This window comes from Pygocentrus nattereri, chromosome 23, assembly GCF_015220715.1.
Source record: "Pygocentrus nattereri isolate fPygNat1 chromosome 23, fPygNat1.pri, whole genome shotgun sequence".
NCBI classification, from domain to species: Eukaryota; Metazoa; Chordata; class Actinopteri; order Characiformes; family Serrasalmidae; genus Pygocentrus; species Pygocentrus nattereri.
Window position 1 is genome coordinate 8,998,326 of NC_051233.1, and position 26,110 is coordinate 9,024,435.

General features: G+C 41.3%; 1 protein-coding gene across 3 annotated transcripts in view; it reads right to left on the reverse strand.

The window, feature by feature from the left end:
- Window positions 1-26,110, reverse strand: part of mcc (MCC regulator of WNT signaling pathway) — a 185,819-nt gene that overhangs the window by 108,688 nt on the left and 51,021 nt on the right. For all 3 annotated transcript variants that reach the window (XM_017702946.2, XM_017702949.2, XM_017702948.2), the window contains one exon: window positions 7,750-7,863. In XM_017702946.2, the coding sequence (XP_017558435.1) occupies window positions 7,750-7,863 (114 nt within the window). The remainder of the gene's footprint in view (window positions 1-7,749; window positions 7,864-26,110) is intronic.

A 26,110-nucleotide genomic window follows, 5' to 3' on the forward strand; every position in this document is an offset into this window, starting at 1 on the left:
CATAATTCAACTGATTACACATACGTCAAGGTACACAGCATTTTTTTAGGTTCAGATTGCTTCAGTTACAACAGAAGATTCAGGGCCTCTTTCGAGAGAATCTCCCTGTAGCGGTCACTAAAGTTCTCAGCCAAGCTGCAGAGATAAATTATGCTTAGTGTTGCTCGAAAATACATATCCACTCACTGTGACTATGATTGCAGTGTGGTTATAGTAGGCTAGTCTAGACAAAAGTCCACAGATAGATTTAGTCCCCAGTCCAGCTCTGGTCTGCACCACGTTGTTTGCTTCAGCTCCCATTACTTATTAGCTACACTAGCTTTAATTCCATTGCAAAACAACAAAGAGGCAAACGTATTACACCGATCAGGTCTTGGATGTGATGTAAAAAGGAAAATTATGAGTTTTGGCCGCACTGTTGTTTTAAGTGGCCATATTTCAAAAGCATGAAGTATGAACACAACTTTTTAAACGCAAGCCCAGTCCAAATTATGGAGAAGGGCTGCAATACTGGCAGTCGCTCTACACCCACCACATCTAACAAAAACTGCCTCTTCAAACAGGCAGTGCTGCATTTGGATGAGTCATGAGGTGGGAAAATTCGCAGAAATCCGAGCTTTTACAACATTTTAATGGGACTTCAATCACACAGTGTAGGAACACAATTGCGCGAGCACACAGCCTCCGTGCGAAGCCTGAACTGAGTCCGTTTATAAATGTCACGCTTTGTTTTGAGCCCACCAGAGAACTTGTCATGAGAACAAGGTAATCTTTCTTATTTTTCAAGCTTTTTTTCCTTGTGCCAACTCAAGGCTGCTGAACATGAATTAGCTGCTTGTTCATATTCAGCCTTGCAGTGCTATTTGCTAATTTACTGCTCTTGGTGTCCAAGAATGACAGCAATACACTCTGTGGTCCTATACACTGTTACTCTGTATACGTATTTGTACATGCGGGCCTGAAAAGGGTCACCAGTTCGACCTCTGAGTAGTCGATAACGGCTACAGTCGGTGCATTCCTAATGACCTCTGCCTGTCTGGACACTGACGGACATGTTGATTAAGTCCCATGGGGGATCTCAAAATCAGGTCCAGAAGATCACAGGCCCAGTCTTGTGCAAAACTTTGAGCGCTCTTGTTCAAATGACACGTTTTGTTCATTTTCTAATCGCAAATAATCTAGCATGTCCTCCAAAGCAGAGGTCACTAATAGGTGGACCGTGGTCTGAGTGCAGACCCAGACGCTGACCTAAGCAGACCTGGACCTACAACCGATAAACTACGGAGAATTATTTAAATTCGACGTGGTGGTCCTGTTTTAATCGGTGCATCACTTCTAGTCATTACGGTATCTTTAGCGGCCCAAGAGACACTCAGACCAATCGCAAGCAATCCCCACAAACCGGGAAATTCCACCTCCACATTTAACCCACACCACATACACACTAGTGAATACACACACTAGGGGGCAGTGAGCACACTTACCCAGAGCAGTGGGCAGCCCTATCCACGGCGCCCGGGGAGCAATTGGGGGTTAGGTGTCTTGCTCAAGGACACCTCAGTCATAGACTGTCGGCGCTGGGGATCGAACCGGCAACCTTTCAGTCACAGGGCTAGTTCCCTAACCTTCAGCCCATGACTGCCCCCTAAATATCACACATGACTCTACTCAGCCAATCAGATCTGTGCACTACGATGAGCACTGAGACTCTAGTGAGAGACGCACACACAGGGCGACGAGGTGTCGGAGAAGAAAGTGAGTGAGAGGGAAGTTATTTCACATGATGTGATCTAAAAGAGAAAACTGGCAATAAATATTGTTGAAATATGACTGAACTGGACTTTATTTGATTTGAGATTCAGTTGTTGATTGTGTAGGATGTTGATATTCCTACTAGCTTACTTCAGTAAACAGTATATGGCACTGAATCATGATGCAAGTTAGACATTATGATATTCTGGACCTTTGCTTGAGGAAAGTACCTCTAATTGGACCTTTATGAACTTTAATGAACCTTATATATGGCATATTTCAAAACACGGTGCACAATTTCTAAGTATTTGCTGAATATACTGGGGAAAAAAGAAAATTGACAAAACGTCATGTGACCAGGTGTACCCAAACTTTTGCGCAAACTGTACAATGGTACTCCGAGTTTACGGCTGATCAGGACTAGATAAGCAGCTTCTACTTTTTAGTCTAGCCTAGCTGGAGTTATGTTCAAGCTCTCAGTTCCACAGCAAACCAAGGCAAAAGAATAATTAAACCTTTAAAGCAGACGGCACATGTTAACATGTTACTCCGTCTGAACGTGGTCACTGATGCTTCCCATATTAATCAATACTTGTGGTCTGAATGTTTCCTTGTGTAACTCCTTTCATCACATTAGCTCAAGGCAATAGTTTAATAAGTTAAAGATCTTCATTTAAAATACAGAAGCTGGCTAGTAGGTCTCCATGTGCAGATTAATGAAATCTCATCAGACTGTCCAGCAGGGCGGCGATCTTGGTGAGTGAGTTATTAGGCTAACTAGTGTCAATATGGACCATTTCCTTCCCTCTTCAAACTATCAGGTAAATCTGCTGACAAAAATTGGTTGGGAGCTACATATATTATATATATATGGTAACACTTTCTATGAACGTTACGTTTGGAAGCATCTATGAACACATTTATAACATGTGATGCATTCATAAGACATATAAATATATATATTTATAAACATGCCTATAAATATTTATAAAAGTGAACTACACTGAAGTATACTTTATAGCCATATTTATTATGCATTAGGAATTGTTAATATAATGCATTTTAAGTAGTGTTAATAACAAGTTATACTGTCATTGCCAAAGAAGTCGGTCCCAGAGTTTAAAGTAAAGACAAATAGGAAGTTTATTTACACTCTGAGATTTCCAATATTTTATTTCTCAGTACTGGTGCTGTTAGAGCTGCATCTTCAGGGCTTCAAACCTGAATATTCAACTGCTCAATAACATTCAAAATAAATAAGAAAAATAATAAAACAGTAAAATCAGAGCTGACATAAAAATAATAAAATATTTGATAAGCGGTGTTAAGTTAGTGTCAGGCTAACGGTGGTGTCCACTTTCTTTCCTACGCTGGGTAAAACACTGATGGCAGCACTAAAATCTGACATTTGAAGCCTGTAATGTGCTTTAATGTGTTTCAGTAAATCCTTCAGTAAATACTTCAACTCAAAGCCTCACTCTTAACGCTGGAGGAGGCTTTAGTACAGTTCGCTTCACTTTACTTAGAGTTTACAAACACATCTTATGAAAGCTTATAATTTGTTATTGACAGTACTTATAATGTATTACGCTTACAATTCATAATGCATAATAAACATGGCTATAACAGCTGTTATAAATGTGTTTATAGATGCTTACAAACATGACACTCATGGAACGTGTCACCATATACATTAATACATACACACACATACATATTTTATATATATATATATATATATATATATATATATATATATATATATATATATATACACATACACACACACACACACATGTGTGTTAGTGTGTGTGTGTGTATATATATATATATATATATATATATATATAATATGTATGCGTGTGTGTGTAGCTATAAACCAGCTTTAATGTACCATCTATGAATAGTTGTTGAGCCAGACTTTTTCCCAAGTTTCTTGAAGTCAGTTCTTCATGAAGTTTACACACAATATATAGGGAAACGGGCGTTTTCAAAGATGTCAAAAACTTAAAAACAACCTAAACAGAAAAAACAGCAATCAATAAACAGCTTTGAAAAGTAATATTATATATATATATATATACACACACACACACACACACACACACACACACACACACAAAATTACTTTTCAAAGCTGTTTATCGATTGCTGTTTTTTATTAGCTGAAGTTCTGAAGTTGGACTCATTCTGCCCCCTACTTGACACTCTGAAAGAGTTAACAGTATTTAGGAGAAGAACAGAAAAAAACAAAAACAGAAAGAAATTGTGCTGATGAACGCATAAAGAAAGAGCATCCCAGCCTTAAACATGTTCTGGTTTGGGTTTCTGGTTTATGTCACGTGAGTTGACAGAAACATGCTACAGTCGTGCCTCTAATCAACATTGTGTAAATGAGTATAACTGATGTGTAAACAGAACGAGACAAAAGAAAAATAAATGACAGGAAAAGGTAACAAGAAGCAGATATCTGAATGATACAGAAATCTCGCTCATGCACCCTCAACCACAGCAGCCTGACTGAGCCTCTCCTATCCACTTCAGAAAATCCAGAGGGATGGCTGAGTTGGCATGGTTACTGAGCTTCTTCATTTTTTCAGGCTTCCTGGACATATGGAATGGTTAGTATGGAGAGACTCTGGGCTACAAGCTTTTCTGAACAAACACTGAGATGAGTTTTGGTGGAATATGACAACAAATACCCCTTTAATGAGCAAAACGAAGACTTCACTGACCTGTAATCATTACCCATACCAACGTAGAAATGGTCAGACTCGACCTTCTTCGATGGTGTAGGGCAAACATCAGGCAGCTATGGGTGGTGTGACGCAATGTGGTTTAGGATGAATTGTATAGTTGAGCCAATTCTGTGATCTGAGTGACAAGAAACATCATGTTGCCTTTTTTTTAAAGTAACAAATACCTAAATATTCATAATACGGGGCAGCTTTGTGAGTAAGCATACTTTTGCTACTATACAACACAAATTCAGGACAGAAATATACCTACATCCTGGAAAACGGTTTGCTTGCATAAACATATATACACCGATCAGGCATAACATTATGACCACCTCCTTATTTCTACGTTCACTGTCTATTTTATCAGCTCCACTTACTGTATAGCTGCACTTTGTAGTTCTACAGTTACAGACTGTAGTCCATCTGTTTCTCTGATACTTTGTTACCCCCTTTCACCCAGTTCTTCAGCGGTTAGGACCTGCATGTACCCTCACAGAGCAGGTACTATTGGTGGCGGATTATTCTCAGCACTGCAGTAACACTGAAGTGGTGGTGGTGTGTGTTGCGCTGGTCTTAGTGGATCAGACACAGCAGTGCTGCTGGAATTTTTAAACACCTCAGTGTTGCTGCTGGACTGAGAATAGTCCACCAACCAAAAACATCCAGCCAACAGCATCCAGTGGGCAACGTCCTGGCTCAATAATGCACACTGAACAAGGGAACACATTGAGCTGTTCAGTGTTTCTGCATCAGCTGCAGTCTGAAAAGTTGTGGTAGCGCTTTATGTGTCTTGGAGGAAACACACACAAACCTTCAAGCTTGCTAGCTTTTTGTGATTGGGGAGACCTGGTTAGCAGGTGGGACTGGCCACAGTAAATGGAGGGCAGTGGAGGGGTTAAAAAAACTTTACAAAAAAAAAGCACCAAGAGCCTCCCACCTCCTACACTCCTTCACTTTATCTCAAGGTCAAATAATAGGCTAAATCCAATTGGATGACTACATTTCCCATGGTGCAGTGGAACCAGCTGTTACAGTCTGTAACACATCACCCGACGACTCATCCAAGACATCTGTCCGGTCTCGGGCGGATTGCGGTATGTTGAGCGTTAGCGTCAGGATTGCTATAGAGGATGCCAGAGGCATCGTGGTGTGACGAGCCGAACACTCAGCTCAGATGACAGCGCGCGACATATGCATGCAATCACTGTGGACTAACAGCTTGGCTGGATGCCAACACACTCGCGCTCAAAAAATGCAAACACGCAAAGATTACACCCCACACAAAAGTGCAAACACAAGCACAAACTGAGAAAACTCATTGCACTGTTCCAGCATCGCCTCTTCACAACACGTCCAAAGCTGTAATCTAAAACGAACAACTTAGTTGCAAGGCTTTTTTACGTTGATACGCTCAGGCCACGCTGAGGGTGGCCAAGCAGTAATCTGGACCAGCCAAACTGAAAGAACCCCCTAATCTCTTCACTTCGTACTGCGTCGGTAAAGAGGAGTTCCGTCAATGTTTCTACATTTCTGTATAATTAAGTTGTTGAGATGTAAACAAAGTCATTCAGAGACGCTCTGATCAAGAAAAGCCTACAGAGTCAGAGCTGTTCACAGTGGTGGTGATAGGAACCAGACGTCTGCGGTGTTTAATGTCTCTAAATGTTCCCTCACAGAAAGCTATGAAATGACTATTAATTATTATGACCTCGATCGATGCCTGAAACATTGTTTTCGTATAGTTTTGTGATGCATTCATTGATATTTTTTTCAGGTTTACCCCCATTCAACGCTACATATAAACACTCAGAAGATGCGAGTACAGCTACTAGTCATTTTGGATAGTGAATAAAATTCATATCATTGCTGTCCAAAGAAAAACAAGCATCTCCAAAAGAGAAACTTTACAGGAGAAGGCAAAAAAACTCTTACCTCAATGTAAAGAGGCTTTACTCAAGTGATTTTGAAGCATTTCTATTGGTCCATTCATCATGAAACAGCATAAAGGACAGCTGGAAGTGATGTAGAAAAATAAAAATCCACAAAAATGAGATGTGTGTCAATGGCGGACAGTAACTAAGTAAATGTAATTCGTTACTGTACTTAAGTACTTTTTTCTTTCCGTGTATCTGCACTTTACTGAAGCTTTTCCATTTTGGGTGACTTTTTACTTTCACTCCACAACAATTGAAAGTCAGATATCTTACTTTTTACTCCACAGCGGTCACTCTGTTTAGAGCTGGTTTTGACCTGTTGGTCATACCGACCCAGTGCAGCACGCGGTTCAACGTCAGCGCAGCAGCGTAAAACTTTGGGAGAGTCTGTTCAACATAAATGATGAACTAACCTAACTTTGTGTAAATAGAGCTCAATATAGAAATATGTCCACATATGCAGTCGAGACTGACGAGGCTTTTTTCTGAATTTATACAAACACCATTTCATTTTATAGTAAATGAGTTTGGGCTGGTTTATGTTTATGAACATAAGGCCTACAGATCAACACAGTAAAGTTTTTATTAAACTTGTAACTAAGTTGCATTAAGTTAATTACTCTTTCAGTACTTATACTTTTGATACTTAAGTACATTTGAAGGCAAATACTTTAGTACTTTTACTCAAGTGGAGGTCTAAAGGGAGGAATATCTACTTTTACTGGAGTAATTTTTTACTTTGGGTATCTCTACTTTAACTCAGCTACATGGTTTGTGTACTTCGTCCACCACTGATTTGTGTTGTAGACATGATAACCCTTGGTTCCCATCACCGCCACTGTATAGAAGAATGAGCTGGTAAGACAATGTACAATGCACTTCACATTAAACCTCTCTGAATGACTGTCTAAATCTCAATTTATTATTGACTTATTATCCAGTAATCGCTGTTCTTGTTATTATCATTTAGTCTGTCAAGTTATTCTGGACTCATTTGGTTATTAATCTTAAGGCTTATTAACCAGTCACATTTATGGAAATTATTTCATTGTTATTCAGTTATTCTAGGCTCATAATTTTCATAATAATATGAGGTTTTATTATCCTGAAACTGCCAGGCTCATTACCCAGCTATTTAAGTTATCCCAAACTTATGATTCAGCTATTAATCCAAAAACTATTTAGCAGCAGCTACTATGAAACTATGATGCAGGCCATGCAGCTCGGAGAGGAACTGAAGGCAAGTTTAAATGGATTCAAAGTAGAGGATGATTGTAAGCTTGCAGCCCCTCATTGGGCAGAGTATGCGTGTGTTCTCTGACCTGTGCTTTGGCCAGTCTTTTCTCCAGCGCGTCCCGTTCTCTCTCGCTCTGCAGTAGCCTCTTGTTGAGTTCGACCACGTCACCCTTCAGAGAAGCCACAGCGGCCAGATGCAGCTTGAGAAAGAGAAAAATCAAAGGAGAGACAATTTGTCAAAACACACGAGTGTGTGTGTGTGTGTGTGTGTGTGTGTGTGTGTGTGTGTGTGTGTATGTATTTGTGTGTGTGTGTGTGTGTATATATATATATATATATATACACATATATATACACACACACACACACATATATATATTTACTCATGTAAATATGTTCCCTTTGAACATTAAAAACAATAACACACTGATAAACTGAACATGTTCTGTATGCGGTCATTTTCAGAGTGCACAGTAACAGTACTGTGCACATTTTGGAACAGAGTCAATGCATTTTTATTTAACAAGTGGCAATTTCATCAGAGCAGCTCTGCTTTCACAAGTTCCCACTACACTGTCATGTTGTGATCACAAATAGTGTTTGAGTGCCATGGAGAAGGATAAACCTCAAAAAACAGCCAAAAAAAGTACTTCAGGCGAAATTAACACAGGGCTGGAGTTGGACGTCGACTCTTTTAGATGACCGCACTGGCGTTAAGTGATTTTTTAAAAACAAGCAGAGAAATATGCTGTACTTCGTTTTTCAAAAGAGCAGAGGGCGTTTAGAGCAGTAAGAGTAGTTAACATTTCATTCGCTCGTCTGCCTTCACACGCATATGAACTTGAGTGACATCCCATTCTTAATCCATAGGGTTTAATATAATGTCGGCCCACCCGCTGCAGCTATAACAGATTCAACTCTTCTGGGAAGGCTTTCCACAAGGTTTAGGAGTGTGTTTATGGGAATTTTTGACCATTCGTAAAGAAACGCATTTGTGAGGTCAGACATTGATGTTGGACGAGAAGGCCTGGCTCACAGTCTCCACTCTAATTCATCCCAAAGGTGTTCTATCAGGTTGAGGTCAGGACTCTGTGCAGGCCGGTCAAGTTCTTCCACACCAAACTCACTCATCCATGTCTTTATGGACCTGCTTTGGGCACTGGTGCGCAGTCATGTTGGAACAGGAAGGGGCCGTCCCCAAACTGTTCTCACAGTGTTGGGAGCATGAAATTGTCCAAAATCTCTTGGTGCTGAAGCATTAAGAGTTCCTTTCAGTGGAACTAAGGGGCCGAGCCCAACTCCTTAAAAACAACCCCACACCACAATCCCCCTCTACCAAACTTTACACTTGGCACAATGCAGTCAGACAAGTACCGTTCTCCTGGCAACTGCCAAACCCAGAGTCTTCCATCAGACTGCCAGATGGAGAAGCGTGATTAGTCACCCCAGAGAACACGTCTCTGAAGAGAACACTGCTCTAGAGTCCAGTGGCGGCGCTTTACACCACTGCATTTGACGCTTTGCATTGTACTTGGTGATGTAAGGCTTGGATGCAGCTGCTCGGCCATGGAAACCCATTCCATGAAGCTCTCTACGCTGTTCTTGAGCTAATCTGAAGGCTACAACAAGTTTGGAGGTCTGTAGCGACTGACAGTTGACTGTGGAATATTTAGTAGCGAGGAAACTGTAGAAGCAGTCTGCAGGCCTAGATGCTTGGTTTTATACACCTGTGGCCATGGAAATGATTAGAACACCTGAATTCAATGACTTGGATGGTTGAGTGAATACGTTTGGCAATATAGTGTGTGTGTATATTTGTGTTGTCGGAGCAAAACCTAAATTGGTAACTTTACAGAAGAAAGAAAAAACATATTTTACTTTTAATGGAAGTCAATGGAACCAGACGTCTCATAAAGAAATTTACACATAACTTAAAGAGCAACAGGCATTTTTAAATTATGTCAAAAACTGAAAAATGAAGATAAATGAATTCCATACAAACAAAAAGAGAGACGCTTTACTTTGACTTGCACTGAAAATGTAAACATAGCTATGGTAGACTAATAAATGAGGTCGACCCAGATATGATGTTCTATTTATCATGTTTAAAATAACATGTGGTTAAATGTCTACATATTGTTCTTTACATGCTGGGACATAGGAGGGTCATATGCAGCCAATAAGAGAGCAGTAGGCATGTCTGGTAGCTCCTGTTGCTCCTGAGGGGTTAGTTTTATTGAAGAGTGTCGGCCACGTTTCCAACCAAGCGCTGCACACACTGTGAAACTATCCCCAAGCAGCAGTAGCAAGGCACGTTTTGAGAAACTAATAAGGCTCTCAATGGAAATGCTGTTAAAGTTGAACAATCAAAACCATAATGTGTGTTTTTCTAACAAAATATATAAAAACAAACAAACAAAAACACCAACAGTACTGTGGTAAGTGCAGCAGTGCTTCAGCATGTGGCACACGCAGGCTCTTCACTCCGGTGGGCCGCTGAGATTTCACACATGAGCTCCCCTACAGCTGTCTGACTGCTGCACACACACCCCAACACACACGCACACACTCGCTGTCATACATACTCTCTCCAGCAATTAATCACCATTTCTGCTTGCTGCTGATTAAAACTAAATCCAACTGCCAGTTTCGCTTCCAAAAGCTCACCTGATGAAGACGCTGTAGTGGTGAAACGCTCGTCTCTGCTGTGAGAGATGCGCATGTGTGTGTGTGCGCGCGTGTGTGTGTGTGTGGGCTGAGAGAGAGCTAAACACACACCCTGGGGCTTCAGCACAAACAGCCAGCCAGCACTGGCACCAACAGCCACACATACAAAAAAGCCCTCTTTGAGAAAACTCTACTTTGCCACAATGCTAGCGTCTGGCCATCCCACCACTGGTTCAGAACGCAAGTAGAGAAGATGCTGAACTGACAAAACAGCTACTAAGCTAAAGGTGACCGGCGTCGCTCTGCCCATGAGCTGAGACGGAGTGAAAACGTTACAAAAATGCGAAGCTTTTCTTAGAAGACAAGCTCACTCACTGCATTCAGTGTCCGGACAGGCCTCAGCACCTCTGTCAGCGGCTACAGCGACGTCTTCAGCCATTAAAACGATGGTTTGTCCAAATCCAGAATCTTAAGATTTCCAAATGAACTCAAGGCAAAACACAAAACTGCTCTCCTTACAAACAACGTGGGGCTCTAGCCATGCCTAAGAGACAAGAGCCCAGAGGTCAAAACAAACCTCTTGGCTCTAATGCTACTTTCATGTGGTCTCAGCTGAGTTTCTCTCAGGAAACAGCACATGAACAGCTTTAAGGTCACCGCACGACAACACAGCAGTGTATAGCAGACAGTACGAAGCGCTGCTAAACCACATAGCACGTGTTGCAGTGAGACAGCCAATAAACATCAGGCCCGCTCTTTCTAAGCTAAAACATATGAGGTGGGAAAAGACAAGGCTAGTAATGAAAACAGACTCTTAGCCTCCGTTTGCCTTTTATTTTTTAGACTGACTGCCTTTCTCAGTGTGAATTTCCAGCCATGTCACATACGGTTCAGTGTTTTTGTGGTCTGTTCTGGGTGTTCAGTAATAGCACAATGCTAAGTGGCGCGCTGTGACACTCTGAGAATCTGAGCAACCATGAAAACACATCTTAACGCTAGCATCAAACCATTAAAACCAATGTTTTCTCACTTTTGGATGCTGGGCAATGCAGGCCGTCCAGCGTGTGGTAACCATTAGACACTGAAATCAGGCTCATTTGAGATCAATGCAACAGGATTTGGTCAAGTTGTGATGCAAACGCCACTTCAAGATGGTCAAAGACAAAAGTGAACAGTCCATTAACAGCAATTTATCAAGTAACAACGTTCAAATATAATAAACCTGCAATTAACCCACGTTTCTGTTCAGTAATACAGGCCACAACTGATTAGCTGACTAGTAATGAACTACATCAACCATTTCATTTACTGTTTTATTTATTCCCAAATGAACGTGCAAGTCCTCAACAGAGAAAACTACTGTCTTGATTGTACACGAATGCAACATGGACAGCGAGTCTGTGGGTAGAGGTCAAAAGTCACAGTTGTCTCAAATGTAGCTGATCAGTTTGCAATGTTTGCTGTCGCTTGCTTCATTAGTTCTGCCTGGAGCTCTAATGATACTGCGTTAACACATAACAGGACCCTATAGGCACTGTGGCAACTGCATAGCTAAATCATCACATCCCTGCCTACACTTTTAAGCCTTAATGGACTTTCTATGTGCTCTCTGACACTGTATTACAGAAGGATTAACACAGAATGCGTTTCAACACAACTGCACGGGACACTCAACGCAGCTTGAGTTTACAGGTTTGCAGTGTGTACAGTGCTAACTGGCACCACCATATAAGCTTCCACTGCATTTTAACACTATTAGTTACACAACATCCAACAGTGATATAACTAACTTAACAATGACACCCATATTTACCATAGTAACAGCAATAAAACACTAAATTATTAGTTATAATAAGTGCTAGGATGGAAATTACACACACCCACACCCACAAACACACACACACACACCCACACCCACACACAGGTAATTGGCAGCCGCAGGCCCGCCACTGCCTGCAGAAACACTGATCATAGACTGTTTGTACACCATATCACTCATTTAGGTGGTGATTCAAATGCAAACAAAGAAAGATTAACTGCTTACCATACTTCAAAAAGTATTAGAGAGTCGGGCTCAGCGGTCATTTTTTAATGACAGCTAAAAAAAAAAAAAAAAACTTTTGGATCAAGCTCACATTTGACATTTGCTTTTTTGCTAATTTATGTATTATATCTATATTTTAAGTATTATAAACATGGCTATAAATATTTATAAAAATGTTATAGCCATGCTTATTATGCCTGATGATCTATTATTATATCTATATATTAACTATTTTACTTTTAGTCGAACTATTTCTGTTTTAAAAACTGATTCCTTGCTTAAACGGCTTTGTTCTTTTAACAATACGATTATTATTCATTCAGATAATTACTTCTCTTTCTCTTACGGTTTAATTGTCTTTCTCTGTTGCTTTTACTGTACTGTAAAGCTCTTTGAGCTGCATTTTATGTATGAAAGGTGCTATATAAATAAAGATTATTATTATTATTATTATTATTATTATTATTCATTCCCCTTTTTTTGAGGGTTTACCCTAAAGTAAATCTAGCCATCACAGGGCCATTAAACCATAGACCGCTTTGCTATACTATATAAAAGCAGTTACAGAATGAAATAAGTAGTAATGTAAATAAGTATGTGAGATTCAATGTTGCACTTCTGACTTTTGTTTGTTTCAATGTTGTTTTTGCAAAACAACACTGTACACACCAACAACCTTTTACCAAATTCAAATAGTAATAAAGTATTTACGCTTGCATTTACTCATGATGTGTAAAGTTTACATATCATGTTTAAGCAAAGTTTACAATCTGCACTTACAGAAGATTTTGCTTGTTTCAGTGATCTAGGAGGGAGTAAATACTGTAAAATGACACCATGCTTTTAATATTTCCAGCTAGAAATGCAGGTACAAGGGGTTAATATCTTCAAAAGCCCAACATCTACCAGAAATGGTGCCTCTCGAAATGTCAGGAAAACGTTTCATTAAGGTCACAACAAAGATGCCACGTTGGTGGGAGAGGAAGGAATGACTTGTGGCACCATCAGCCAGGCAATTAGAGCTCACTCAAACTAGAGTGACCTTTGACCCTCATTAAAATGGCTAGATCGAGATGTGGTGGAGATTTCGCCCAGACGTAAATGAAAGCAGCTGAATTTGCTTAACCTCCTCCACGGCGAGGGGTGGAATTAGATTGGAACGGAGAGGAAGATGAACGTGCAGGGAATGAATGAACGCAAGCTGGACGTTTCCTCCTCCTGTCACTTCGCCCAGATCAGGCTGAGATTGAATGCAATCAGAATGCATAGGAAAAATCGGCAGCGTATTAGCATATAGCAGCTGTGGAGCGGATGGCGATATACTGGGGACTAAATCCACCCTGTTATGTTAAGTCTAGAGTTTTACACATGCATGAAATTGCTCTAACAGTATTTATTGTCAGCGCATTTGGTTGAACTGCCAATCACACCTTGGATAGAACAGCATCTACACTCACTCAAGTTTCTCACGCTACTGCTGCTACTGTAGAAACACTCAACACATTTCAGAAGAACTTCACACACAAGACGAAAGATCCACTGTGACCTTCCCACAAACCAAACATACCCCTCTCGTCATCCATGGCATCGAACATGACACGAACAGGTATCATCTGTTGAAAAATCTGTAGTCAAAACAAAATTTTGCAGGCATCTTCTTTTGACATGCCACAGCTTTTACAAATAGAGGCCAGTCTAAAAACTTTGCCCCTCATTTGTGTTCTACTCACTTGCCAAGCCTCATAGTGCTTGGACCCATTCAGGGCTTCAGTCCTGTATATTCAGATGCTCCAAACAGGCTGTCCAGCTTAGAAATACTGCTACAATGTGCTTTTCTTACCCAAAGCTCTCACTTTAAATGTTACATTACATCACAGCATACCAAGTACCCATCAGCCCCTCCCCTGAACCCCCTCTGACATCACACTGAGCGTGAAGTCACTGTGGACTAAAGGCCTGGTGAGGCAGAGGCGAGATAGCAGAGCGCTGTCGTTGTCATTTGTTCCCTCACTGGTTCTAACGTCAAGTGCTAGGAACGTTCACTCTGTAACACAACACTACAGTACAGTAAGGCTCATTTCTGCCAGCGTTCTATGGGACATGCAGTGTTAAGTTAGTGCCAGGCTAACGGTGGTGTATATTGACTTTCCCACACTGGGTAAAACACTGATGGCAGCACTAGTTTAAAATCTGACTTTTGAAGCCTGTAATGTGCTTTAATGTGTATGTTTTAGTTGAAATACTTCTATTTGAAGCTTCACTCTTAACACTGGCGGAGGCTTCAGTACAGTACGCTTCACTTTACTTAGAGCGGACAAATACGACTTATGAGCTCCTATAATTTGTTATGAACAGTACTTATAATGTATTATAGTAACAATTCATAAGGCATGACGTATATACATGTAATGCATTTTTATAAATATACACTCACAGGCCACTTTATTAGGTACACTATGCTAGTAAAAGGTTGGACCCCCTTTTGCCTTCAGAACTTAATTCTTCGTGTCATACTTTCAACAAGGTGTTGGAAACATTCCTGGATTTTGGTTGGTTATTTGAGTTACTGATGCCTTTCATCTCAAACCAGTCTGCCCATTCTCCTCTGACCTCTCCCATCAACAAGGCATTTTCATCCACTCACTGGATATTTCCTCTTTTTCGGACCGTTCTCTGTAAACACTAGAGATGGTCATGCGTGAAAATCCCAGTAGATCAGGAGTTTCTGAAATACTCAGACCAGCCTGTCTGGCACCAACAACCACGCCACGTTCAAAGTCCCTTAAATCCCCTTTCTTCCCCGTTCTGATGCTCGGTCTGCACTTCAGCAAGTTGTCTTGACCACCTCTAAATGCCTAGATGCATTGAATTGTGGCCACGTGATTGGATGATTAGCTATTTGTGTTAACAAGCAATTGAACAGGTGTATCTAATAAAGTGGCCGGTGAGTGTATATAGTTATGTTTATAATGTGTGGTTGGTTAGTGTAGTGGGTAACACCATTGCCTTCTACACTGTAGACTGGGGTTCAATCCCCTGCCTGGGTAAGCACCCTACACTATACCAATAAGAGTCCTTGGGCAAGACTCCTAACACTGCCTTCGCCTACCTGTGTAAAACAATCAAATTGTAAGTCGCTCTGGATAAGAGTGTCCGCCAAATGCCATAAATGTAAATGTAATGCCTTATGAATGCACCATAACATGTTATGAAAGTGTTTATATATGCTTATAAATGTGACATTCACAGAAAGTGTTACCACAAGTTCTTTACATTAAAAAGACCTGCTGTATGTGAAAAACTGTCCCGAACCCAGCCCAAAACCTGATATTTTGTCTGACCAGTCAGGCTTGGGTCATGCGGCTCTTTCAAAGTTTGTGTGCATGTGTGTGTGAGTGTGTGTGTGCGCGCCACTGCCACGGCAGCTGTAGACCTCGTCACTTATCTCACAGGAAAAATTATATTAGCGCTCCATAATGCACTTCCATTATCTGTTTAGAGCCAGAAAGAGAAGGAGTGAATGTGTACATGTGAGTGCGTTTGAGAGATGGAGACTGGGCGTTTTTACAGATGTTCAGGCACTTCACAATACTCTAGGGGTCTTGCTCTCAGACATGGGGCAATCATGTGTCTGAACACACACACTACCCTGCTCTCTCGCTCTCAGTCTCCACCAAAGTCAAGAGTCATACATCAGAAATAGTGCAACCCACCCAAGTAGGCACAGTAAAAGCATCCACTCATCCACTACAGCCATAAACAACTAACACTTACACGGCCTGCCCAGCAGACACTTGAGTGTTATAAGCTATGAGACCAATGACACACACTATTTACAGCGCTAATGCACCAGGAAAGCCATTCAGCCATGCAGGTATGAAGCCGGAGCTCAATTTTGAACCATCACTCAGCCAGTGCATCCATTATTCCAGCTAAATGAAGTCCATCAGCCCACAAACAGTAAAATCACATCATATACATTAGCCCTAGACTAAAATGACACAAACAACTTAACAAAACACTGCATCAATTTTTCAGCATTTAGCATATTCACACTTTATGTTCACTACAGCTTTCAAGCTTTTCAGGAGACGTGTTTTCAGTTTCTCAGATATGTGGAGCTGGATTTCCGTCTCTCTCTCAAAGATGAAAGCTTTAAGTGGTTTATCTGAGGGGGAAGATGTTGATGGTCTAAGCAGGTCTTGCTTGCTGTTGTCACGGTTGGCTCCTCCCACTACTCCATGTGCTTTTTCTGTTTACGTTTTGATCGTCTACATGCATTTGTTTTTCCATCTAGTCCGGCCCCTGATTGTTTCCACCTGTCACTCATCATCCCTGTTGTATATAAGCCCTGTGTTTGCCCCTTTTCTTTGCTGGTCTTTGTTGTTTGGGATGTTGTTTGATGTATTTGCTGTTGGTTTTGTTTGGTGTTCGTTCATCCAGCCCCCATTGTAGGTTGTAAGTTTCTCATCATGTCTGACTCTCCGTACATCCGTGATGGCCATTTGAACCTGGACCGTTATGGCCACGACCCTGGATTTGCCCTTAGAAAAAAATCGCTCTGCGTTACAGGTGTTAGGAGTCCCAATTTCTCTGTATCTTTAAATCACTCCTGTTTTGGAAACTCCTATTTTTTCACTTATTTTCATGTAGCATTTTGTCTTCCTTATGCAGCAGATCATCTTATATCTAATCTCAGAAACACTGTCTTCAGTGGTAGAGAGCACACGTTTGGTTGGGAGGAAGACTGTAACTGATTGGTTTTAGGATTGAATGGACAGAAGAGCTAAAAAGGCTGCAGGGTGTTCAAAAGTAAAGAGTGGACAAATTAAATACTGACAGTTTTGGGAAGTATTGCGTTTTCACTTCTTCCTTGTAATGAATGGACATTTTGACTGGAAACGACAGGCATGAAGGGTACGTGGCCTAGAACACGTGAGGCCCCCTTCTGAGTTGGTGAGTTCAAATCCAGGTAAGGTGAAATAAAAATGACAGTGTTTAACGATGGTGTTCTAAAATATGGCTCTGATCTTGGAGTCAAACCCCAAACCCCTGAGAACTTACAACAGTGATACGTATCGTTTATCATGAAAATCTCATTAACCATGAAATTCTATTCCTGCCACTCACCTCGAACTGCCACCCTGACCTTTAGATCATTGAGGGTGCTTTCACATCTACCTCGTGATGGTGACCCATCTCAATGTATCCTCAATGTAACTTGAATACACAGAAGCAAAATGCCATTTTCAGGCCCTGTGGTGCAACACACAAGAGCAGCACATCACACGGGACAAGACAGCATGGGACGAGTGCAGAACATACAATAAATACACCAGACAGCAAATACTAGACATGACAACAGAACAATGTACACCGATCAGGCATAAGATTATGACCACCTCCTTGTTTCTACACTCACTGTCCATTTTATCAGCTCCACTTACTGTATAGATGCACTTTGTAGTTCTACAGTTACAGACTGTAGTCCATCTGCTTCTCTGATACTTTGCTAGCCCCCCTTTTACCCTGTTCTTCAGTGACCCCCATGGACCCTCACAAAGCAGGTACTATTTGGGTGGTGGGTATTTCTCAGCACTGCAGTAACACTGACGTGGAGGTGGTGTGTTAGTGTGTGTTGTGCTGGTCTGAGTGGATCAGACGCAGCAGTGCTGCTGGAGTTTTTAAACACCTCAGTGTCACTGCTGAACTGAGAATAGTCCACCAACCAAACATATCCAGCCAACATTGTCCTGGGGGCAGCGTCCTGTGACCACTGATGAAGGACTAGAGGATGACCAACACAAACTGTGCAGCAGCAGATGAGCTGTCGTCTCTGACTTTACATCTACAAGGTGGACTGACAAGGTAGGAGTGTCTAATAGAGTGGACAGTGAGTGGACACAGCGTTTAAAATTCCTGCATGGATGGGTTAGATTGCGGAGGTGAAATTTCCCCATTGTGGGACTAATAAGGGTCTCTTGGTCTTAAATGGTGGTAAATATGAGAGTATCAGAGTGTTTGTGTCCCTGCAAAAGTTCTGATAAACAAGATATCAGGTATATAATTTGGTGCACTTTATCTACTGCCATGTGAAACCAGTGAGCCACATATAAAAGACTTGTCACAAACTCCGGTTCAAGATGTTAAACCAGCCTAGATGAACATGCCTAGGATTGAACTGGGGTTGTGTTAAAACCGTAAGCTGACCAGAACAAGGTCACCACCCTCATGACACTGGCTACTTCCTTTGCTATTGAAAGGTCTGTGCTAATGTGTGTTTCCTCAGCAGCTGTGTTTGTGTGCGAGAGCGTGTGAGTGGGTGTGTTAGGATGAGTCCTCCTCTCTACCTCCTCCAATTCTCCCACCTAGGCCGAGATTCCTACTCACTGTCATTTTGACCTTAAAAGTCGAGAGTTAATATCACGGCATTGCTATAATATTGAAATGCAATTGCATAGAAAAGATTTGGGTGACCACTGATTTCCAGTGTTTGTTAGCAATATTAGCCTGGTAGCTTCACTTCATGACTAAAGAAGCAAAAAGTTGACATTAAACGTGTTGGCTAATGGACAACGTCTGGCAAAAGTGGACAACTGTGGAATTTAGGTTTGTAGCCTGTTCCTTCAGCACTTTAATTCCTTTTCTTCAATGTCGAGAACTGATGAACATGTAAAGGATGCCTTTTCAATTCCAATCAAAATTGAATTATAAAATAATCTCCTTTTCCGTTCTGCTCAATTCTATTTCCCACCGCTAGTAAAAGGTTTCTTCTCACAGACCAGCTCTGTGACCATGACGTTTCATAAATCTGACCTTATAAAAGAGAAGCTTCACAGCTTCACAGCCTATAAAAGGTGTTCACTCAATCAACATTGAAACAGAAACATACCTAATAAACACTTTGTGGAAGAAAAAACAGGCTAGCAATATTTTAAAGGTCAAAATGTGTATCTGCTTATACAGAGTTTCTACTTTAGGTCCGTCAGTGTTTCTCAATAAGAATCACAACCACCAAAAGGCACAAAATTCTCAACAGAGAAGAGGTTTGAATCCAGCATAAGATGCTGTTGCATAATTAGAGCTGCATAATTCATAGAAAGCTAGTCCAACACTAGAAGGCTAAACCCTCAGAGACCAGAGCTTCACAGAGAAATATGTACCAAAGGAACTCAAGAAATTATCAGAGGAACTTTGGAAAACACACTACATTCCAGTCCTACTCACACTATATATATATCCATATATATCCTTGTTTCTACACTCACTGTCCACTTTATCAGCTCCACTTACTATATAGCTGCACTTTGTAGTTCTATGATTACAGACTGTAGTCCATCTGTTTCTCTGCCCCCTTTTACCCTGTTCTTCAGTGGCCAGGACCCCCATGGACCCTCACAGAGCAGGAATGATTTGTGGTTGGTCATTCTCAGCACTGCAGTGACATATGGTGGTGGTGTGTTAGTGTGTGTTGTCCTGGTCTGAGTGGATCAGACACAGCAGTGCTGCTGGAGTTTTTAAACACCTCAGTGTCACTGCTGGGCTGAGAATAGTCCACCAACCAAAATATCCAGCCAAAAGCGTCATGTGGGCAGCGTCCTATGGGCAGTGTCAAGTGGGCAGTGTCCTGTGACCGCCAATGAAGGACTAGAGAATGATTAGCTCCTACTGTACAGCAAGAGATAAGCTCTCGTCTCTGGCTTTACATCTACAGGGTGGACCAACAATGCAGGAGTGTCTAATAGAGTGGAAAGTGATTGTGTCTGACTGATGTGACAGACACACACACACACACACACACACACACAGAGGGTTGCGTTGACAATCCAACACAATGGGCAGCACTTTGAACACATTTTATAAGTGGTCGGAAACTTGTGAATAACTCATGAAAGAATAAAGTTACATTAAAACCAAGCACACCATTGTTTTTCTTGTGAAATTCTCAGTAAGTTTGACGTGTCACACGACCCCCTTCCCACTGAAAAAATCTAAAGTTGGATCCAAAATAGCCGACTTCAAATTGGCTGCCATGGTCACCACCCACCTTGAAAAGTTTTCCCCCTCCCATAAACTAATGTGCCACAAACAGGAAGTTAATATCACCAACCATTCCCATTTTATTTGGGTGTATCCATATAAATGGCCCACCCTGTGTGTTAGTGTATATATATATATATATATATATATATTCATTACGTTTATATGTACACTATTTTGACAATGTCAGGAAAACTCTTCCTGAAAATTACCCATACAGCAGTGTGCAAAATTCAGAGACCACCCTTTGTTTATGTAATATCCAGCACAAGTTGTTCATTTTTCAGCAGGAAAGGGAACATTTAACTGACATTCATCCAAAGCCTCAACAACTGAATGGAACATCAGTTTGTTCAGTATCTAGTGGTTCCACCCTTCACCTTTATGAAAGCTTCCATCCGTTTCAGGAGACATGCTTTCAGTTTTTCTAAGGATTCTGCAGGGATATTTTTCCACACCTCCGAAGTTCAGTCTTAGAAGCTGGTCGCATTTACAGCTTCTCACAATATAAATAACTCATTCATAAATTTAACTCCTCAGTCAATAAAACCTTACTCCACAACAAGATGTCTCATTTCAAGTTCAAGTTCAAGTTCAAAGTGTTTATTGTCATATGTACAGAGGAAACAGGTTTCCTTATATACAATGAAAAGCTTACTTTGCTCCTCGCTAAGAATGCCAGATATAACATTAAGAATATAAAGAGTATATATACAACCATATATATTAATCAAGAAATAGTGCAATGTATAAATTACAGTGGTATGGATAAATAGTGCTGTGCCTTGCCGGGAACATGATTATCTGCAGCAGAAATGAGTAGTAAAGTGCGATAGTGCAATTGTAAACATGTGCTACAGTTAAAGTGACAGTAGGTGCAGGTTATTCCTGAGGAAAGAGTTCTTTACCAGTGGGGTACACATCACACGTCTGTACCCAAGTCTGGCAGACCGAATTTCGGTGTTCTAGAGCACCCAGATGTTCCTAATTGTCTTCTTTTTTGTCAGTTTCCTTTTCTCAGTAAGGGCTTTTTGACAGCTACACATCTTCAGAGATCCATGGCAAAGCTGAGCTGTCTTCTCACAGAGGAATTGTGGACAGAAACCATCCTTAGATACCACATGCCTTAGATTTTTCAGATCTAAGGCATGTGTGGATCTTGCTTTTCTCCTGTTTATCTGATGAGGACCGTTTTGGTGGCTATCAGATCTTGCAGGTGGTTGTTAGGAGCCCCATTTTCTCTGTAGTTTTATTCACTCGAACTCTAGTTCTGAAAACTCCTTTCATTTTGCGGCATGTTTTCCTTTGATTTTTTCACTTCCTTATGAAATCTTGACAGATTTGATATACATACACAGTATATATGTATGTAAAGATGGTTCTTCAAGGTTTCTTTAGTGAAGAAAATGGTTCTATATAGAACCACGAACACTCAAACAACTCTTTCCATGATTCAAGAGTACTTTGCATCATGAAATGTTCTTCAGATAGAAGGAGAATATGCTGTAGATGGTTCAATATAGTATGTTTCAGAACAGGGTTCTAAACAGCACCGAAAAAGGGTTTTTCTATTGCTACAAGCTTGACATTGCACACTTTAAAACAATGGTTCCTCAAAGGTTCTTTAGTAAAGAAAATGATTCTATATAGAACCTTGAACACTCAAAGAACTCTGCATGATTTAAAGGTTCTTGAAATTGATGAAAAATGTGTTTAATGGCTCTTTTATCGCTGCAAGCTTGTATCATAACAATAGAAGTACCCTTTGTGGTGCTATACAGAGCTTTCCAAAAGGTTCTATAGCACCACTTATGACACGTTCTCCATCAAGTTGAAGAAGAACTATTTAATGATGCAAAGAACCCTTTAATCATGCAAAGGGTTCTTTGAGTGTTAAAGATTCTTTATAGAACCATTTTCTTCCCTTGAAAAGCCATCATAGTGTTGAAGGCCTTTGTGTTGTTTTCTGTTATGTATGAATGTATTTGACCGAGGGGCTTGAGCGTTTGCATATGACTGTATCTGGAGAGCCCTACTTAAATCATCGCTTAAGTGGTGCTATAGATAGGAACATTACCCCAGAAGCTAAATCAGTCAGGGAACCATAAGCACGAGGTTATTTTGGGTTAGAATATTGAGCCTGCATGAATCTTTAACCAACTGCTATTGATTCAGCACCGTGTCATTTCACGTCCAAAAAACCCCCCAAAAAACAAAAAACAACAAGACAAAAACAAAAGCTGACCAATCACATTAGTTGTTCTCTCAGGGTCTACAAACAGGCCTCCGACAGGGCAGCTATCGTTCTCGCCTCTTCGGCCTGTGAATCGATTTGTGTGCCGTACATAAGCAACAGTGTTTCATTTATTTAATCAGGTTAGAGCTGCAGACTGCCAGGCCCCAAATGGACCACAAGGGAACCGTTCAATAGTCCGCCTAATTGGGTACTTTTAGGGCCAAAGTGTGTTAAAACATTCCAGAGCCTTCCTTCCTTCAGTCGCATTGGCAGCTCATTATGTTTAAAAACTACTTTCCATAACTCTTTGTACCTGTGACCTTAATATAAAAGGTCTTTGTGAACAATTTATGAGCCCGACTCAACAACGTCTTCACTTTCTCCAATTTTCCGTTTCTAGCCAGTAACCCCTGTTATTTGTTGCTATACAGGGTGAGTCAAAAGTCACAGGACACCGGAGCTGGAGCCTATCCCAGCAGTCACTGAGTGGGAGGCAGGATACACCCTGGATGGGTCACCAGTCTATCGCAGGACAGTGATGTAGTGGTGGTGTATTAGTGTGTGTTGTGCTGGACTGTTACTGCCACTGTTGGACTGAGAACTGTCCACCAACCAAACATATCCAGCCAACAGTGTCCCATGGGCAGGATCCTGTGACCACTGATGAAGGACTAGAGGATGACCAACACAAACTGTGCAGCAGCAGATGAGCTGTCGTCTCTGACTTTACATCTACAAGTTGCACAGACAAGGTTAGAGTGTCTAATGGGGTGGACAGTGAGTGGACACAGTGTTTAAAAACTCCATCGGCATTGCTGTGTCTGACCCACTTGCACCAGCACAACACACACCACACACACCAGTGTTACTGCAGTGCTGAGAATGATCCACCATCCAAACAGTACCTGCTCTGTGAGGGCCCATGGGGGTCCTGACCACTAAAGAACAGGGTTGAATGGGGCTAACAAAGTATCAGAGAAACAGATGGACTACAGTCTGTAACTGTAGAACTACAAAGTGCAGCTATACAGTAAGAGGAGCTGATAAAATGGACAATGAGCGTAGAAACAAGGAGGTGGTTATAATGTTATACCTGATTGGTGTATGATTTACATTCTGCATCTCCAGGCTTGAATCATTGGGTATCAACTGAAAGCAGAGAATTCATACTTTTGAACAGAATTTCAACAACTTGATGACCGTTATCTCAGACAACTCCCGCCATTTCTAAGAGTTTAATCAGCAGCTGAGCTAGAAGAGTGCATATGGAATGCATTGTGGCCGGATTAGGCTGCACTCCCGCCTGCTGTTTATATAGACATGCCGATGTTACGAGTCCGGGAAATAAACTAATAGACATAAGGCACTTGCTGTTCTTACCATAATAAAAAGCATCCACAAGGTACATGAGCGAAGCCCTGTAAACACAGCCATGCTTGTTAATGCTGTTCCTGGGATTACAATTAAGTTAAAAGCATTACATGCAGCCTCCAACCCTCTACACCCCTCCCCAACCCCCTCCACTTCAGGCACTCAATGAGATGGAAAGGTGATAGAACATGCTGGAAGACCGTGTACGAGTCAGCAGGCAAAGATGTATGTACGCTAACGGAGAGCATTCTGGCGGAAAAGGGCCGCATGTGTTGATCTAAGGGTCAGCAGAAAATGAAGGCTAAAATTAATGCTAATGTAAAGGTCGTTCCATGAAAAAAACACAAGTGAGCACCATCAGCAGAACTCTGGAAGCTTTGCCCAGTAACCTCAACGCAATTACACTTACAATGACAAAAGTCAAAATCACACAGCTGTCCTTTTTACCTCAGATGAAGCCAATGAGCCGTTTTGCACTGGATCTGTGAGGCTAATGCAGCTAAGAAGCAATGGAAGCTTGGAACCACCAACTGGCGTCCCCACAGTGTCACAAATTCACTGTAGACCAGATCAAGTCATTAAGACTACGTTCACATTACCAGGTGACACAAATCTGATTTTTTTGCCCTAATGTGACTCAGATCTGTTTTCAGGGCTGTGTGGACACAAATCTGATCTGAGCCACTTTAGCTACGTTCACATTACAGGCCTTATTGCTCAAACCCGATCTCTCTGACACGATGGTTCACACTCGTTTAAGTGACTCAGATCTGTCATGACTGCGAACGAACCGGTGTCCTGAAATGAACAGCAAACAGACCAACAGTCAGAACGAGCTTCGCTGAGAAGATAAGTAACTGATCAGCTCTCAGCTTCATTATTAGATGGAGATGAAGGAGAAATAGGTGAGATGATCTGCTTTCCACCGTTTACAGGCTTTAACCTCTGCTCGGTGCTGCTGCCATGGTAACGGCGAATGACGAATGATTTCCAATCTAAACGTTCACAATAAGGTCACATGGCCTTCTTGTTTGAATTTTCCCGTTCCACCTTAAACCGTGCCTGAGGCACCAGAATCTAAGTGCTGCCCCATTTAAGGTGGAACTGGAAAATCTAAACAAGAGGCTGGCGAATGGGAAGCACGGCACGTTGCCCACCCCTCGGTTATGGCATCTTATATCTTAGCTTATCATGTAGACATTTAATATCATGTTACATTTTACAGTTGGTTTATTTTATCAATTATATTCTGTGACACTCATGAGAAGCTACCACTGAAGACGTCTACCCTTTTGATTCTTACAGTCTAAGACAAGCGTGAAGTTCACAAGTTCTTACAACACTTAAAAGAAGAGCTAAAGAAATGAGGAACATTGTTAAGAAGTTTGACGAATAACACCTTAACTATCTTAAGTATGTGGTTACGAAAAAAGACACATTGAAGATTTTAAGGCACTTTTGTGAATCCCAGCTCTGGACTGGAGATCATCTCCGACCACGACTTCTTCCAAAAGCCAACATTTAGGCATTTTAGGGAATAACGCTTAACTAGCGACTGTATGGGCTTGCTTAGCCACACGTCTCTTTGCAGATGAACTATATTAATATGAGTGTTTTGCAGTCAGCTGCGTATAAAATACAAGTCAAGGATGTGGGGAAAAACCCCATCTTGCAGCACCACTGAGACTTAACTAATCAATTTATTGGGCTCACATGGAGCACTGGAGCTGCTGCTGATGAACGCTTATGTAATTTGCATTAAAAAAAAAAAAGATAAAGACTCCTTTGAGGCAGACTGAACATAAAACCCACATAGCGGTTTATACAGTTAAACACAAAGGCCATCTCGCTATAGAGCCCTCGGTGTGCAGAAATAAATGAGTGAGTGCACTGAAAAGGCCATGAGACACATTTGTTTCATAGGCCAACTGAACAAGTCATTACAGAGCAAATGTAAAGCCTGAAACGAGGGGAAAAAAAAAAAAAAAAAGTAAAGACTTTTTTCCCCCTGAAAACCTTCAGCACCCGCATTCCCTCTTAATTTGCCCGCCTGGCTGACAAGCTTGTGTAGTCCAAATGGAATGCTGCA